The sequence below is a fragment of the Scyliorhinus torazame genome, chromosome 15 (genome assembly GCF_047496885.1).
Source record: "Scyliorhinus torazame isolate Kashiwa2021f chromosome 15, sScyTor2.1, whole genome shotgun sequence".
Classification (NCBI taxonomy): Eukaryota; Metazoa; Chordata; class Chondrichthyes; order Carcharhiniformes; family Scyliorhinidae; genus Scyliorhinus; species Scyliorhinus torazame.
The window spans coordinates 203,213,129-203,232,721 of record NC_092721.1 but is presented as its reverse complement, the minus strand read 5'-3'; the positions used below and the strand labels follow the sequence as shown (position 1 = coordinate 203,232,721).

At 53.2% G+C, this 19,593-nt stretch overlaps 1 protein-coding gene across 13 annotated transcripts in view; it reads left to right on the top strand.

Moving 5' to 3' along the window:
• The window catches only part of pde2a (phosphodiesterase 2A), a 698,440-nt gene that overhangs the window by 199,009 nt on the left and 479,838 nt on the right, over positions 1–19,593 (top strand). For 3 of the 13 annotated variants that reach the window (XM_072477463.1, XM_072477460.1, XM_072477469.1), the window contains one exon: positions 5,076–5,268. The exons of 9 other annotated variants lie outside the window; for them this stretch is intronic. In XM_072477463.1, the coding sequence (XP_072333564.1) occupies positions 5,257–5,268 (12 nt within the window). In that variant the 5' untranslated portion in view covers positions 5,076–5,256. The remainder of the gene's footprint in view (positions 1–5,075; positions 5,269–19,593) is intronic. One more of the 13 variants, XM_072477462.1, reaches the window with a different exon arrangement.

Here is a 19,593-nt window from a genome sequence, read left to right as displayed (position 1 = left end):
GTGCATCGAACATCACTGGGAACATGTGTCCCTCCACTGGTCCAGAGTAGTGCATCCTCTGCCATGGCTGTGTTGGCCATTCCCACGGATGTAAGGGTTGCAGTGGGGGATATGCCTTAGTTTTTGCACGGGGCTGACTTCGCCCTACTTTCTCTTCAATTTGAGCATCGAGTCCCAGCCACCAAAATTAACTGCAGTGCCAATTCTTCCATCGTCACCACACCAGAATGTCCCCCATGTAGTTGGTCAAGTATTTTGTTTCGCAAGTATTGTGGTCAATGAGGAGTCCCGAAAAGGTAAGTCAAAAATGGTTTATTTCCCACTCAGAGTTAGGAAATTTAGCAACTAAGCAACAGTCCCAAGTCCCAGCTGTGGTGTTCTTTGAGTTGCTAAATTCAGGATGGTTGGCGTAGTGTTCACACAGACCACAAAATCGCTTTAACTTGAACAAAGCTATAAATTTATTAACATTACTAATTTGGATTCAACACGTACTTCCAAATAATATAGTTGATAATTAATGTATAATCTCTACGCTCACTTACAACTAATCTCTACACTATAATAAACTATGATCTGCTCTTACTCACACTATATATATTTTTAAAAATATGTATTTATTAAGAATTTTTCAACAATATTTTCCACCATATAAACAAACCCCCCCCCCCGTAACAAAGAAAAGAAAGAAAGCTTGCGTGGCAAGACATGAACACGGCAAGTCAATAAGATACAGAACTTTGTACATAGGATTCTTCCCGTACATGTCAGCTTCCGATTCATTCATACATTTTCTTGCTCAAATGCCCCCCAGAGAAACCCCCATTCCCCCCTCCCTCACTCCTTCCCCCCCCCCCCCCCCACGAACGCTGTCCCCCCCCTCCCTCCCCCTCTCCCCCCTCCCCCCCTGGGTTGCTGCTGCTGCTGTCCGACCATCATTTAACGCTCCGCGAGATAGTCTAGGAACGGTTGCCACCGCCTGTAGAACCCCTGTCAGCCCCTCTCAAGGCAAACTTTATCCTCTCCAACTTGATAAACCCAGCCATATCATTTATCCAGGCCTCCAGGCTGGGGGGCGTCGCCTCCTTCCACATTAGCAAGATCCTTCGCCGGGCTACTAGGGACGCAAAGGCCAGAATGCCGGCCTCTTTCGCCTCCTGCACTCCCGGCTCGTCCACTACTCCAAATATTGCTAGCCCCCAGCTTGGCTTGACCCGGACTTTCACCACCTTAGATACTGTTCCCGCAACTCCCCTCCAGAACCCCTCCAGTGCGTGCCGGGCATGACCAAAACATATGGACATGGTTCGCCGGGCTTCCTGAGCACCTCCCACATCTGTCCTCTACCCCAAAGAACCTACTCCGCCTCGCCCCCGTCATATGCGCTCTGTGCACTACCTTAAACTGTATCAGGCTAAGCCTGGCACACGAGGAAGAGGAATTAACCCTACTTAGTGCCTCAGCCCACAGACCCTCCTCAATCTCCACCCCCAACTCCTCTTCCCATTTACCCTTCAGCTCCTCTACCAAAGCCTCCCCCTCTTCTTTCATCTCCTGGTATATCGCCGACACCTTGCCCTCTCCGACCCATACGCCCGAAATCACCCTATCCTGAATCCCCTGTGCCGGGAGTAGCGGAAATTCCCTCACCTGCCGCTTCACAAATGCCCTCACTTGCATGTACCTGAAAGCGTTTCCCGGGGGTAGCCCAAACTTCTCCTCCAGCGCCCCTAAGCTCGCAAACGTCCCATCAATGAACAGGTTCCCTGCCCGATGCCAGCTCTGAAACCCCCCGTCCATCGTTCCTGGGACAAACCAGTGGTTCTCCCAGATTGGGGACCACACCGAGGTTCCCATTGCACCCCTGTGTCGTCTCCACTGGCCCCAGATCGTTAGCGTTGACGCCACCACCGGACTCGTGGTGTACCTTGTCGGCGAGAGCGGCAGCGGTGCCGTCACCAGCGCCCCCAGGCTCATTCCTTTGCAGGATGCCATCTCCAACCTCTTCCACGCTGCCCCCTCTCCCTCCATCACCCACATACGGATCATTGCCACGTTGGCTGCCCAATAGTATAGCCCGAAAAGTCTCCAAACTCCCGTAGGATCTGCATTACCTCAACCATCCCCTCCACCGGATCCGCCACGTACAGCAACAGGTCGTCCGCGTACAGCGACACTCGATGTTCCTCTCCCCCTCGAACTACCCCCTTCCATTTCCTCGACTCCCTTAACGCCATGGCCAAAGGTTCAATTGCTAATGCGAACAGCAGAGGGGACAGGGGGCACCCTTGCCTTGTCCCTCGATACAACCGGAAATACTCCGACCTCCGCCGGTTTGTGACCACACTCGCCACCGGGGCTTTATACAGGAGCTTAACCCAACTGATAAACCCTCCCCCGAACCCAAACCTCCTCAACACTTCCCAGAGATACTCCCACTCTACCCGATCAAAGGCCTTCTCCGCGTCCATAGCTGCCACTATCTCCGCTTCTCCCTCCACCGATGGCATCATTATCACATTTAGGAGCCTTCGCACATTAGTATTTAACTGCCTACCCTTTACGAATCCCGTCTGGTCCTCGTGAATCACTCCTGGGACACAGCCCTCAATCCTCGTGGCCAACATTTTTGCCAGCAACTTAGCATCTACGTTAAGGAGCGAGATCGGTCTATACGACCCACGTTGCAGTGGGTCCTTATCCCGCTTCAGGATCAAAGAGATCGTCGCCTCCGACATTGTCGGGGGCAGGGTCCTTGCTTCATTAAAGGTCCTTACCAGCAACGGGGCTAACAGGTCTACATACTTCCTATAAAACTCCACCAGGAACCCATCCGGCTCCGGGGCCTTCCCTGCCTGCATGCTCCCCAGTCCTGTAACCAGCTCCTCCACCCCAATTGGCGCACCCAAACCAGCCACCTCCTGCTCCTCCACCCTTGGGAACCTCAATTGGTCCACGAATCGCCGCATCCCCTCTTTTCCCCCTGGGAGCTGGGACCTATACAGCTCCTCGTAAAAGGCCTTAAAAACCTCATTCACTTTCCCCGCACTCCCCACCGTAGTTCCCCTGCCATCTTTGACTCCGCCTATTTCCCTCCCTGCCGTCCTCTTACGGAGCTGATGAGCCAGCATCCGACTCGCCTTCTCCCCATATTCATATATCGCCCCCTGTGCCTTCCTCCACTGTGCCTCTGCCTTCCCTGTGGTCAACAGGTTGAACTCCGTCTGGAGACTTCGTCTCTCCCTGAGTAGTCCCTCATCAGGAGCCTCTGCATATCTCCTGTCCACCCTTAAAATCTCCCCCACTAACCTCTCCCTCTCCCTGCCCTCTCTCTTCACCCTATGAGCCCTGATGGAGATTAACTCTTCCCTGACCACTGCCTTCAGCGCCTCCCATACTACTCCCACGCCTCCCATACTACTCCCACCTGCAACTCCCCATTGCCGTTGGCCTCCAGATACCTTTCGATACACCCCCGCACCCTCCCACACACTTCCTCGTCTGCCAGCAGTCCCACATCCAACCGCCACAACGGGCGTTGGTCCCTCTCCTCCCCCAGCTCTAGGGGCATGGTCTGAAATGGCTATGGCCGAATACTCCGTTCCCTCCACTTTCGGGATCATTGCCCTGCCCAAAACAAAAAAATCTATCCGGGAGTAGGCCTTAGGTACGTGGGAGAAAAAAGAAAATTCTCTGGCCAAAGGCCTGGCAAATCTCCACGGATCTACTCCCCCCATCTGGTCCTAAACCCCCTAAGCACCTTGGCTGCAGCTGGCCTCTTCCCCGTCCTAGATCTGGAGCGATCTAATGCTGGGTCCAGCACCGTGTTAAAATCCCCACCCATTATCAAGCTCCCTACCTCCAGGTCTGGAATACGCCCCAACATCCGTTTCATGAATCCAGCATCGTCCCAGTTTGGGGCATATACATTCACCAGTACCACCTCCGTCCCCTGCAACCTACCGCTCACCATCACGTATCGGCCTCCCTTGTCCGCTTCTATGTTCTTGGCCTCAAACGACACCCGCTTTCCCAGCAGTATTGCCAACCCTCTATTCTTCGCATCCAGCCCCGAATGGAACACCTGTCCTACCCATCCCTTCCTTAACCTGACCTGATCTGCCACCTTCAGATGTGTCTCCTGAAGCATGACCACGTCTGCCTTCAGTCCCTTTAGGTGCGCGAACACTCGGGCCCTCTTAACCGGCCCATTTAGGCCTCTCACATTCCACGTGATCAGCCGGATTGGGGGGTTACCCCCCCCCCCCCCCCCCCGCCGACTAGCCATCTCCTATCTTAGGCCAGTTCCGTGCCCGCGCCTCCCGCACCCTCCAGTCCCCCAGGCGGGGAACCCCCGTCCCGACCACCTCTTCCATTTTCAGTTCCCCCTCGGACAGTGCAGCAGCAACCCTGAAATCCCCCCCCCCCTCTCCCCTTCCCCCCCCTTACTCACACTATATTTACTTCAGTCTGTCTATAGCTAACTCCTTCACTGCTCCCCCCCCCCCCCCCCCCCCCCACAAGGCTTCGCGTCAACGTCTTATATACTTGTAACTCTAGCTCCATCTAGTGGCTGATTTAGACATTTCATTAACCCTTGCAGTTCTTACATTCATGATAATATCACACCAGCCGGGATCATCCTGAGATTCCGGTTCATTCCTGGGCTGCCTTTTATCTCGGGGAATTAACCAGCTTGCTGTTGGGCCTCCGCCCCTCAGTGGGGGAGCTTGTACTTCACGGGCCCCACGGGGAGATTATTCAGGTCGCCCCCGTGGGTCTCATGGGGTTTATAACAGCGAGCATGGAGGAATAATCACTCAGAGTCCCCATAATAGAACTCCACACTGGACTGTCAGATCAAGTCTTCCCGTGGTGTAGAGCCTGAGATTTGGATTCTTACGATGTACGTCTGGCATCGTACATTTTAGGACCATTGCCATAACCTTCCCCGTCACTGGACCGGTTCTTGTATACCTCTGTACTTGACATGAAGTCCCAGGTACATTATCCATGTGTGAGAAATACAGAGTGTTTACGAAATTTTCCTCAGGTTCTTGTTTGATTTGTAACAGCAGTCTGGATAAAGCAACCGCGTTTGCTTGCTGCTCCGACGGACGGCACTGGATATCGTAATGATGTGCTGACAAAATCAAAGACCATCCCTTGTAACGGACTAGCTGCAAAAGAAGGAATTCCTTTATACAAGCCAGAGATTGTCGCCAAGGGTCGGTGGCCTGTCAAAAGTGTAAAGTGATGTCCGTAAAGGTAGTGGTGAAACTTTCTTACTCCGAATATGAAGCTTCTTTTTCTAACTGAGCCCAATTCCTTTCTCCGCTAATAAGTGTCCGTGAAGCAAATTCTATCGGTCGTTCCTCTCCTGAGGACATTCTGTGAGAGGCAAGCGATAGAGTTACAAGTATATAAAACATTGATGCTAAGCCTTGTGGTGGGGGGGAGGAGAGCAGTGAAGGAGTTAGCTAGAGACAACTGCACCAACCCCACAGGGTGATGCATCGCAAGCAAGTTGTACCTTAGCTTGGGATTGTAGTTAATCAATAGCCCTGACTTCTTTAAAATGTCTTATACCTTTTTACACGCATTTTCACATTCTTCTATCCAGTGACTGTTTGATACAGAATACAGAATGGCTTCGATCTCATTGCTAGGTTAGGAACAGATTTACCATAATTATTGAGCAAAAATAACCTCAATTGCATCACATCTTGAGGACTTGGGGCTTCAAGGATTTCAGCCACCTGAATGGTATACAGTGAATGGTAGAACCCTCAAGAGTATTGAAAGTCAGAGAGATCTAGGTGTACAGGTCCACAGGTCACTGAAAGGGGCAACACATGTGGAGAAGGTAGTTAAGAAGGCATATGGCATGCTTGCCTTCATTGGCCGGGGCATTGAGTATAAGAATTGGCAAGTCATGTTACAGCTTAGTTAGGCCACACTTGGAGTATAGTGTTCAACTCTGGTCGCCACACTACCAGAAGGATGTGGAGGCTTTAGAGAGGGTGCAGAAGAGATTTACCAGGATGTTGCCTGGTATGGAGGGCATTAGCTATGAGGAGAGGTTGAATAAACTCGGTTTGTTCTCACTGGAACGAAGGAGGTTGAGGGACGACCTGATAGAGGTCTACAAATTTATGAGGGGCATAGACAGAGTGGATAGTCAGAGATTGTTTCCCAGGGTAGAGGGGTCAATTACGAGGGGGCATATGTTTAAGATGCGAGGGGCGAGGTTTAGAGGAGATGTACGAGGCAAGTTTTTTTATACAGAGGGTAGTGGGTGCCTGGAACTCGCTGCCGGAGGAGCTGATGGAAGCAGGGACGATAGTGACGATTAAGGGGCATCTTGACAAATGCATGAATAGGATGGGAATAGAGGGATACGGACCCAGGAAGTGTAGAAGATTTTAGTTTAGACGGGCAGCATGGCCGGCGCAGGCTTGGAGGGCCGAAGGGCCTGTTCCAGTGCTGCACTTTTCTTTGTTCTTTGTTCTTTGTTCACCTTCTTAATGTAAACCATCTTTGTCAATGACGTGACCCAGATAGGTGATGGGTGGTTTAAAAAATTCACGCTTTTCTTTTTTGACTCTAAGATTGTGATTATGGAACTGTTCCAAGATAGCTTCCAAGTTCTTTAAGTGTCGTCTATCACTTGAACCTGTAATGAAATTGTCATCTGGATAACACTGTACACCAGATAGTCCACTCAGAATTTGATCCATGGGTCTCTGATAAAGGGCAAGTGCAGAAGTTATCCCACATGGAAGTATTCTGTAATGAAAAAGACCTTTGTGAGTCACTATTGTAAGTAACGGTTGTGATTCTACAGCCACATTCATCTGAAGTTACGCCTGGGAAAGACCTCTTTTACTGAATTTCTGACCTCCAGAAATCCAGGGAAAAAGTCTTCAATTAACGCAAGTTGATGGTGTTCCAATACTGGGTTAATTGTAGTTTTAAAATCTCCACATACCCTTACGGACCCATCACACTTCAACACAGGGACTATTGGTGTAGCCCAATCACTGGTAACAATAGTTTCTGATGGGGTTTTTGAGTGGGCAGCCCGATTCCGAGGTCCGTTGGCAGGTCCCACTCACCCCCACAATGTCAATCCTGCATCCCCTCCACACTGACAAGTAGGGGCATCCTCCCCCCCCCCCGAGCAACACGGGAATAATGGACCATCTCCCACAGCATGCGTGCATGAGGGTGACCCAACCCTCTCCTCACGGACAAAACCACTGACCCCCAGCCCCCCATGAGTTCTCCCATCAGATTCTGCTCTGATGCTAACCACAATATTTCCAAACCCTCTTGCTATGATTGTCAGCTCCTCACTACATCAAAAGGAGTTAACTGCTTTCTCCTATGACTAAGAGGAAGTGAAACCACTTAGCTCCTTTTGATGTGGTGAGGAGCTGTCAATCACAGCAAGAGGGTCCAGAAACATTGCGTTTAGGATGAAAGCAGGGTACTTGAGATGCATTCAAGCGTGAATGGAAATATCAATAATCAAACCCCCAAGCACCTGTGCCTGGATTAATAAAACTGTCAATCACTGGCTGTTGAAATGTATTGTTGTGAGAAATTGACCAGAGTTTTGCATTTCAAAGGCTGTCAAGGGATTTGAGGGCCTGTCAAGTGTACTTGGCTTTGGAGGGACCCTCTGAACAGCTACTGCTTTGCACTCTTTTGTCTAAGGCAGCAGATGTTAGGGAAGAGTCAATGAAAATGTAGTGTACTGCCTGGACTGCTTGTCAGTTCTCAGGCAGGGGTGGCTGATGGGGGAAGGGGGGTGGGTGGGGCTGTCTGATCGGGGGGGATTTCTTATGGGAGACTGGGTGGTGGTAGGGGAGGGGGTCGGGTCACCCTCATGTGTGTGAGATATGGGAGGGTGTCCTGTTATTCCATTGGTCAGGGAGAGGATGCCCGTACTTTTCAGCGAGTGGGGGGGTAGGATCTGCGTTGCGGGGAGGAGGGGGGCGCCTTCCAATGGTCTTTTGGGGAGCACCTCAATTATGCACTGACCCTTTTGACCCACTTTGGAGTCCACCGTGCCAGGGCTACGCTTGGGTTTCTTGCTGTGGGGGTCAGTGCATAATGGTGGGGGGTCTGGGGGGGGGGGAGGTTTGGGGGGGAATGGGGCTTTTAGCCTGTCAATCATATTGAAATGGATGCAAATTTGCAACCCCGGGGTCGCGCGCCGGGGTCGCTGGCGGGGAATCAGGGCATCACAACCGGTTAGTTGCCCGGCGCCAAACCCATTCTCCGGGGGCCACTCAGTTCATCCGATTGGTTTGGAACGCTGTGTGTGCATTCAGGGAGCCGACCGCAGCCACGGACAATGGAGACCCCCCACCCCCGCAGGTTCCAGCCCCCTCGTCCCGTTAGGAAGGAGGCTTCGGGGGTTAGCACCAGGGACAACGCAGGAGAGCTGCAAACGATTCGCAGAGAAGGACTGTGCTTTGCTGGACTCCTTATTTCATGTCTCAGGTCAGCTGGGGTAACACACATCATGGCCACTGCTCAAGGATATACAATGGCAGCCAAATTAATCTGATAAACATTGACCTTTAAAATGCCATCTTCTGTCTCTGGAGGAAAGCGACTTGTAATTCGTTTGGTCTTAAGATAAGCAACGCTTCTGTCTCCCTGCAGAGTGTCTGGTTCGCTGCCCACCAATATTCCCAGTCTCCAATGCTACTCTTATATTTCTTATATATGTTACATGGGATTTAAGCGAACATTTCAAAAACAAGGGGCTGGACTTTCCGATTTCCACGCGAAGTGCTGACGCCAGCGTGGGAACAGTGGCGTTTTACACCAGAGAAAACGGCGCAACAGCTGCACCGATTCCAGGACCGTTGAGGGGCCAGTAGCCGCTCCGGGTAAAGCTCCCGGCTCCCACGGCAAAAACGGCTGGAGAATGGCCGGGTCCGTGGTCGCGATACTGCACGGCGGCGGCAGTGCGCGAACCCGGCCGGCCAAATAATGGCGCCCAGTAACTCCCCTCGCCACCCTGGACCCCACCCCCCCCCCCCACAGGCCTCGCCGAAGTCCCCCCCCCCGGCCAGCGGCACGGCTCCCCCCCCCACCCCCCCACCAGACTGCGGCGGCGCCGGGCACAGTCCGCAGCCGCCACACGGGGTCGACGGAGAAAGGTAGCACACGTGTCCCGCCCCGTCGGGAACCCAGCGCATCAGGGGCGGAGCATTGGGGCAGGGCCTCAGGTAACGTCCTGAGACCGTCCCGACGTCCATCTAGGAGGACAAGTGCAGCAGATACCTGGGAACCCCTACCACCTGTAGGTTCCCCCTCCAAATCACTCACCACCCTGACTTGGAAATATATCCGCCGTTCCTTCACTGTTCCAGGGGCAAAATCTTGGAACTCCCTCCCTAACAGCACAGTGGGAGTACCTACACCTCAGGGACTGCAGTGGTTCAAGAAGGCAGTTAGGGAGGGGCAACAAATGCTGGCCTAACCGGTGACACTCACATCTTGAGAATTTTAAAATAAGACTTCTGCCTCTTATTCCCAATAGTTAGCTCACTGTCAATTGTTGTCTGTTTTGTGCTGTTGTGAAACAGTCTGGGATGGTTTAAGCCAGAAGGTGATATATAAACACAGAGTGGGAGTCTCCGGTACCCCGCGTGTTTCCTGTCCGCGCCCGTTCGCTGCTGGTGGGTGTCTCTCACCGCTTGCCAATGGGCTTCTCTCTTGAAGCCCCCCAACGTCGCCGGGAAACCCAAGGGCGGGGGTGCGTTGCCGGCGGGAAAAGCGAATCCCAACAGTCGGAAAATTCCAGCCAGGATTTTGTTTCTGCTCCTTCTAAATGATGTTGGGTGGGACTTTCTGGCCCTTGGCGTCAGCGTTAACTTGGGCCATTTTCACACTGCGAGTGGTTAGGATCGGACATGTGTTGGGGGGGTTGGGGTGGGTGGGGGGGGGTTGGGGGGGGGTGGGGGGGGGTTGGGGGGGTGGGAGGGGTTGGGGGGGTGGGGGGGGTGGGGGGGGGTGGGGGGGGGTTGGGGGGGTTGAGGGGGGGCAGGTTCAATTGAGGGATCAGCTAAAAGCGAAAAAATCGGCAGGGCTACAGGGAAAAGGCGGGGGAATGGAAGTCGGTGAAATGCTCATTTGTACAGCCGGTGCGAAGACGATGGGCCGAATGACCTCCTTCTACACACCGTCCATGCTGTGCTCCAGTGGCTAGAAGGACAAGGTGTGCTGCTGATGGAGTTGCTTGTATCTCCGATTAACCGGCATGTCAGGTGCGGCACAGCATCTCAATAACAACCTTTTCTCCTGGTGGAGACATTCACACAGTTGCTTGGGGGGGTGATCCTGTAATTTTGATTGGCCTGTGGTTCAATAGACTTTGATTCTGATACTCAACATTCTTCACAGTCTCGGGCGGCAGAGATTGATGAGTTTTGAGTTCTGATTATTTGTGCATTCTCCTCCTGTCGCGTTTAATTGTCCTGCTTCAAATTAATATACGAGGAGCTGGCAAGAATCTTGACAGCAAATTAAGACGGGAACACTGAAACATATTTCTGACAAATATTTGCTGGGAAATTAGCGTGCAATATCTCAGTACCCATTCTGGGGAAAAATGTTTCTCGAGTAATGATGTTGTGCGCTGAAAATTGATCGGAGCAATAACAACTTTGTTGCCGGGGTGAGGGGGGGCTGCCCTATGATGAGAGGCTGAGTAAATGGAGTTTAGATTCTCTGGAGTTTAGAAGAATGATGATGATCTGAGTGGAACGTTCCGGATTCTGAGGGGAGTTGACAGGGGGGGGGGGGGGCAGGGGGGAGGCTGAGCGATTGTTCCCGCTGGTCGTGGAATCTAAAACACGGGGTCACAGTCTCGGGATTCGGGGTCGATCATATCGGACCGAGCTGGGGAGAAATCTCCTCACTTCGAGGGTTGTGAATCTTTGGAACTCTCGACCCCGGAGCGTTGTGGACGCCCCGCAGTTCAATATATTTCAGGCTGGGACGGGCAGAATGTCTCTCAGGGAATCGGGGATATGAGGAACAGGCAGGAACATGGAGTCGAAGCCGAAGATCAGAAATGATCTTGGTGGCACAGTGGTTAGCACTGTTGCTTCACAGCTCCAGGGTCCCAGGTTTGATTCCCGCCTTGGGTCACTGCCTGTGCGGAGTCTGCACGTTATCCCCGTGTCTGCGTGGGTTTCCTCCGGGTGCTCCGGTTTCCTCCCACAAGTCCAAGGACGTGCAGGTTAGGTGGATTGGTCATGATCAATTGCCCTGTTTAAACGTTAGGTGGGGTTGTGGGTTACGGGGATAGGGTGGAGGTGTGGGCCTAGGTTGAGTGCTCTTGGTAGGGTCGGCGCAGACGTGATAGGCCGAAAGGCCTCCTTCTACACTGTCGCGATTCTGTGAAATTCTATGGTGGTATTGCGAGTGGGCCATTACAACTTGCATTTATATAGCACCTTTAATACAGTAGAAAAATCCCAAGGTGCTTCACGGGAACTCGACACTGAGCCACGTAAGGGGCATTCGGTCAGGTGACCAAAAGCTTTTAGTCAAACAGATAGGTTTCAAGGGACGTCTTAAAGGAGGAGCGAGGGAGTCGGAGAGATTTATGGACGGAATTCCAGAGTGAGGAGTCCGGCCAACTGAAGGCAAGAAGGAGGCCATTCAGCCCATCGAGTCGGCACTGGCCCTTGGAAAGAGCACCCCACCCAAGCCCACACCTCCACCCTATCCCCGTAACCCAACAACTCCACCCACCCTTTTTTGGACACCAAGAGCAATTTATCGTGGCCAATCCACCTAACCTGCACATCTTTGGACTGTGGGAGGAAACCGGGGCACCCGGAGGAAACCCGCGCAGACACGGGGAGAACGTGCAGACTCCGCACAGACAGCGACCCAAGCCGGGAATCGAACCTGGGACCCTGGAGCTGTGAAGCAACTGTGATAACCACTGTGCTACCATGGTGCCCCACGGTGGAGCAATTAAGATCGTCAAGGTACGAGAGGCCGGAATTGGAGGGGCCCGGAGATCTTGGATGTTTGTAGACTGCAACAGATTACAGAGATGAGGGTGGAGGGTGGTAAGGTACAAAGGCATGGAGGGATTACTGGATTGGGATTCAATGGAGGTCAGTGAGCATGGGGGGGGGGGGGGGGCGGGGCGGGGGGGGGAGTGGTGTGGCGAGGGGGAAGCGGGCTTTGATGTGACGAAGGACACAGACAGCAGGCGTTTGAATGAGTTCCGGCTGATGGAAGGTAGGAAGATTATTGGGACAGCGCAGGGTTGGTAAAGGCAATAGGGGAATAGACGAGGCTCTCAGCAACTGATCTGTGAGTCAGGGATGGAGATGGGAGGAATTGGATGTTGCCTCTTTAGCATCACAGTAAGGATGGTTCTCTGGTGGGAAGATGCTGGAGAGTAACTCACCAGGTAAACTGCACAGCTTGATTTTAACCGGCAGCTCAGCCCAAGATTTTGGCCTTCTTCTGAGGCTGGATGTCAAATTCTCTTTGATAACCGATGCTGTGATTCAGCTTGGGTGTTTTAAACACATCAACAAGATATTTGGATCTCTTCAGTGGGAGAGTGAACCTGCTTGCCCCTGTGCTGTCGGACATGCACTTATCGCCTTCACTCCCTGTCTCCCTGATTGTTGAACATAGAACATACAGTGCAGAAGGAGGCCATTCAGCCCATCGAGTCTGCACCGACACAGTTAAGCCCTCACTTCCTCCCTAACCCCGTAACCCAGTAACTCCACCTCACCTTTTTGGACACTAAGGGGCAATTTAGCACGGCCAATCCACCTAACCTGCGCGTCTTTGGGCTGTGGGAGGAAACCGGAGCGCCCGGAGGAAACCCACGCAGACACGGGGAGAACGTGCAGACTCCGCACAGACAGTGACCCAAGCCGGGAATTGAACCCGGCACCCTGGAGCTGTGAAGCCACAGTGCTAACCACTGTGCTACCGTGCTGCCCTACCGTGTTGTTGCTGTGGACGGGTGGAGTTGAGGCTTCTCCAAGGGTCAACAGGGACGTTTTGCTCCCAGAACACAGGGCATGATCACCTTTGACTGAAATGAAATGAAAATGAAAATCGCTTATTGTCACGAGTAGGCTTCAAATGAAGTTACTGTGAAAAGCCCCTAGTCGCCACGTTCCGGCGCCTGTTCGGGGAGGCTGGTACGGGAATCGAATCGTGCTGCTGGCCTGCCTTGGTCTGCTTTCAAGGCCTGCGATTTAGCCCTGTGCTAAACAATGCACCTCAGAACAAAAGATAATGAAGGCCAGTCACCCAATGGGACATCCTGCAGCACTGGACCTGTTAAACCCAGTCAGCAGTGACTCACATCAAAGCTTAGTAAGGACGTAGCCACCAGGCAAGGTTGTTGCAAAGGATTAAATCATGCAGTGTAGGTGACATGGTGACTTATTCTGAAGCATCTTTCCGACGGGGAAGCACATTTGAGACAATGCCCTTATTTTGAGGCCCAAATATGTAACTTCTAATTCATCCCACCTCCGATCCCTGCCTCACCTTATATGCTGGTGCTCGCCAACACGTATTACATTGATAATTCCAATGCACTGCCCCCCTCCAGGGCCTGTTTCCATGCCCTGCCGTTCTATGTGGAGGCAACCAGCACTCAGCACCCCAATTACACTCTCCTCAGCCCAAACATTTTGCTTGGTTTGTCTCTTGTTTGTTTTTAAAAAATGAGCAGTGAAGCGGAGAGGCTGGTTTAAGATTGACAAGCACGGAGAGAAGAGAGAGCCTGTGCCTCTTTCTAAAATGTCAGCAAATCGCTCATAATTGTTGGCTGTGCAGTCGGCAGGAAGCGTGCCAGAGGAGTAAGTGGCTGCTTTTCTCAACAAAAGGAATAATTAGGCTCTAATGGCATTTCAATTTTGAGACGGAGGCATCAAAAGGAGAGACAGCAGCAATGATTGGGAGTGAGAATCGACTGGAGACAACAGAAAGATTGACAGCAAGAGAGGCCATTAAGAGCTCCTTAGTTGATGGAAGTGATGGGGAGCTGTGCTCATGGGGGAAGGGGACGAGGTAGATAGAGGAACAGTAGAGAAATTCAGAAGGACAAGAAATCGGACAGCGTAGGAGCGAACCATTGGCTTCCAACGAATTGATACACGGGGCACCCAATCTGACAGATGTACTTATTGTATTGCCCCAAGAGCAAATGCAAACACTGACACTGAAACCTAGGGAGGTCTTGTAGAGACTGAGGAACATGACCAAGGAGCAGAAGAAGACCATTCAGCCCCTCGAACCTACCCCACCATTTAATAAGATCATCGCTGATCTGATAGTAACTTCAAACCTCCATCCTGCCTCCTCCCGATAACCTGTCACCCGCTTGCCGACCAAGAGGCCAAAGATGTGCAGGTTAGGTAGACTGGCCATGATAAATTGTCCCTTAGTGTCCTAAAATGTGCAGGTGAGATTAAGGGGTATTTGGGTTAGGACGGAAAAGTGGGCTTGGGTGGAGTGATCTTTCAGAGGGTCGATGCAGACTCGATGGGCCCAATGGCCTCCTTCCGCAGTGTAGCGATTCTATCATCTTCTTTTATGATCCCAGGAAGAGGTTGATCAACTTGCAGACCCGACAATTTCATCAATACCACTTCCCTGCTGACCAATTTTCCCAAGTTCGTCCCTCCCTTTCATTTCCTGATTTATAGCTGTTCCTGGGATCTTCCTCCTTGGAGACTCCATGTAAATACTGACACACTTCCCAGGACCCCCTGTAAATACTGACACACTCCCCAGGACCCCCTGTAAATACTGACACACTCCCCGGGGACCCCCTGTAAATACTGACACACTCCCCGTGGACCCCCTGTAAATACTGACACACTCCCCGGGGGCACCCTAAAAATACTGACACACTCCCCGGGACCCCCTGTAAATACTGACACACTCCCCGGGGGTACCCTCAAAATACTGACACACTCCCCGGGATCCCCTGTAAATACTGACACACTCCCCGGGGACCCCCTGTAAATACTGACACACTCCCAGGGTCCCCCTGTAAATACTGACACACTCCCGGTGGCCCCCCTGGAAATACTGACACACTCCCCAGGACCCCCTGTAAATACTGACACACTCCCCGGAGATCCCCTGTAAATACTGACACACTCCCCGGGGACCCCCCTGTAAATACTGACACACTCCCTGGGGACTCACTGTAAATACTGACACACTCCCCGGAGACCCCCTGTAAATACTGACACACTCCCGGGGACCCCCTGTAAATACTGACACACTCCCCGTGGACCCCCTGTAAATACTGACACACTCCCCGGGGGCACCCTGAAAATACTGACACACTCCCCGGGACCCCCTGTAAATACCGACACACTCCCCGGGGACCCCCTGTAAATACTGACACACTCCCAGGGTCCCCCTGTAAATACTGACACACTCCCGGTGGCCCCCCTGGAAATACTGACACACTCCCCAGGACCCCCTGTAAATACTGACACACTCCCCGGAGATCCCCTGTAAATACTGACACACTCCCCGGGGACTCCCTGTAAACACTGACACACTCCCCGGGCCCCCTGTAAATACTGACACACTCCCCTGGATCCCCTGTAAATACTGACACACTCCCGGGACCCCCTGTAAATACTGACACACTCCCCGGGGACTCCCTGTAAATACTGACACACTCCCCGGGGACTCCCTGTAAATACTGACACACTCCCCGGGGACTCCCTGTAAATACTGACACACTCCCCTGGATCCCCTGTAAATACTGACACACTCCCGGGACCCCCTGTAAATACTGACACACTCCCCGGGGACTCCCTGTAAATACTGACACACTCCCCGGGGACTCCCTGTAAATACTGACACACTCCCCGGGGACCCCCCTGTAAATACTGACACACTCCCTGGGGACTCACTGTAAATACTGACACACTCCCCGGGACCCACCCTGTAAATACTGACACACTCCCCAGGACCCCCTGTAAATACCGACACACTCCCCGGGACCCACCCTGTAAATACTGACACACTCCCCGGGGACTCCCTGTAAATACTGACACCCTCCCCGGGGACTCCCTGTAAATAATGACGCATTCCCCGGGGACTCCCTGTAAATACTGACACACTCCCCGGGGACCCCCTGTAAATACTGACACACTCCCCGGGGACCCCCTGTAAATACTGACACACTCCCCGTGGACCCCCTGTAAATACTGACACACTCCCCGGGGACCCCCTGTAAATACTGACACACTCCCCCGGAGACTCCCTGTAAATACTGACACACTCCCGAGGACCCCCTGTAAATACTGACACACTCCCCGGGGACTCCCTGTAAATACTGACACACTCCCCGGGGACCCCCTGTAAATACTGACACACTCCCGGGGACCCCCTGTAAATACTGACACACTCCCCGGGGGCACCCTGAAAATACTGACACACTCCCCGGGACCCCCTGTATATACTGACACACTACCCGGGGACCCCCTGTAAATACTGACACACTCCCCGGGACCCCCTGTAAATACTGACACACTCCCTAGGACCCCCTGTAAATACTGACACACTCCCCGGGGACCTCCTGTAAATACTGACACACTCCCCGGGGACCCTCTGTAAATACTGACACACTCCCCGGGGACCCCCTGTAAATACTGACACATTCCCCGGGGACTCCCTGTAAATACTGACACACTCCCCGGGGACCCCCGGTAAATACTGACACACTCCCCGGGGACCCCCTGTAAATACTGACACACTTCCCGGGGACCCCCTGCAAATACTGACACACTCCCCAGGACCCCCTGTAAATACTGACACACTCCCCCGGGACCCCCTGTAAATACTGACGCACTCCCTGGGGACCCCCTGTAAATACTGACACACTCCCCAGGACCCCCTGTAAATACTGACACACTCCCCGGTGACTCCCTGTAAATACTGACACATTCCCCGGTGACTCCCCTGTATATACTGACACACTCCCCGGGGACCCCCTGTAAATACTGACACTCTCCTGGTGGCCCCCCTGTAAATACTGACACACTCCACGGGGACCCCCTGTAAATACTGACACACTCCCCGGTGACTCACCTGTAAATACTGACACACTCCCCGGGGACTCCCTGTAAATACTGACACACTCCACGGGGACTCCCTTGTAAATACTGACACACTCCACGGGGACACCCTGTAAATACTGACACACTCCCCGGGGACCCCCTGTAAATACTGACACACTCTCCGGGGACTGCCTGTAAATACTGACACACTCCCCAGGACCCCCTGTAAATACTGACACACTCCCCGGGAACTCCCAGTAAATACTGACACACTCCCCGGGGACCCCCTGTAAATACTGACACTCTCCCCGGAAAGAATCTGTAAATACTGACATACTCCCCGGGGCCCCCCCTGTAAATACTGACACACTCCCCGGGGCCCCCCCTGTAAATACTGACACACTTCCCGGGGACCCCCTGTAAATACTGACACTCTCCCCGGAAAGAATCTGTAAATACTGACACACTCCCCGGGGACTCCCTGTAAATACTGACACACTCCCCGGGGACACCCTGTAAATACTGACACACTCCCCAGGGACCCCCTGTAAATACTGACACACTCCCCGGGGACCCCCTGTAAATACTGACACAGTCCCCAGGACCCCCTGTAAATACTGACACACTCCCCGGGGACCCCCTGTAAATACTGACACACTCCCCGGGGACCCCCTGTAAATACTGACACACTCCCCAGGACCCCCTGTAAATACTGACACACTCCCGGGGACTCCCTGTAAATACTGACACACTCCCCAGGACCCCCTGTAAATACTGACACACTCCCCAGGACCCCCTGTAAATACTGACACACTCCCCGGGAACTCCCTGTAAATACTGACACACTCCCCGGGGACCCCCTGTAAATACTGACACAGTCCCCAGGACCCCCTGTAAATACTGACACACTCCCGGGGACTCCCTGTAAATACTGACACACTCCCCAGGACCCCCTGTAAATACTGACACACTCCCCAGGACCCCCTGTAAATACTGACACTCTCCCCGGGAACTCCCTGTAAATACTGACACACTCCCCGGGGACCCCCTGTAAATACTGACACAGTCCCCAGGACCCCCTGTAAATACTGACACACTCCCCGGGGACCCCCTGTAAATACTGACACACTCCCCGGGGACCCCCTGTAAATACTGACACACTCCCCAGGACCCCCTGTAAATACTGACACACTCCCGGGGACTCCCTGTAAATACTGACACACTCCCCAGGACCCCCTGTAAATACTGACACACTCCCCAGGAGCCCCGGTAAATACTGACACACTCCCCGGGGACACCCTGTAAATACTGACACACTTCCCAGGACCCCCTGTAAATACTGACACACTCCCCGGGGACCCCCTGTAAATACTGACACACTCACCAGGACCCCCTGTAAATACTGACACACTCCCCGGGACCCCCTGTAAATACTGTCACACTCCCCAGGACCCCCTGTAAATACTGACACACTCCCCGGGGACCCCCTGTAAATACTGACACACTCCCTGGGGACCCCCTGTAAATACTCACACACTCCCCGGGGACTCCCTGTAAATACTGACTCACTCCCCCGGAGACTCCCTGTAAATACTGACACACTCCCCGGGGACTCCCTGTAAATACTGACACACTCCCCGGGGACCCCCTGTAAATACTGACACACTCCCCGGGGACCCCCTGTAAACACTGACACACTCACCGGGACCCCCTGTAAATACTGACACACTCCCCAGGACCCCCTGTAAATACTGACACACTCTCCAGGGACTCCCTGTAAATACTGACACACTCCCCGGGGACCCCCTGTAAATACTGACACACTCCCGGGGACCCTCTGTAAATACTGACACACTCCCCGGGGACCCCCTGTAAATACTGACACACTCCCCGGGGGGCACCCTGAAAATACTGACACACTCCCCGGGACCCCCTGTAAATACTGACACACTCCCCGGGGACCCCCTGTAAATACTGACACACTCCCCGGGACCCCCTGTAAATACTGACACACTCCCCGGGACCCCCTGTAAATACTGACACACACCCAGGACCCCCTGTAAATACTGACACACTCCCCGGGGACCCCCTGTAAATACTGACACACTCCCCGGGGACCCCCTGTAAATACTGACACACTCCCCGGTGACCCCCTGTAAATACTGACACACTCCCCGGGGACCCCCTGTAAATACTGACACACTCCCTGGGGACCCCCTGTAAATACTGACACACTTCCCGGGGACCCCCTGCAAATACTGACACACTCCCCAGGACCCCCTGTAAATACTGACACACTCCCCCGGGACCCCCTGTAAATACTGACGCACTCCCTGGGAACCCCCTGTAAATACTGACACACTCCGCAGGACCCCCTGTAAATACTGACACACTCCCGGGGACTCCCTGTAAATACTGACACACTCCCCGTGGGCCATCTGTAAATACGGACACACTCCCCGGGGACTCCCCAATA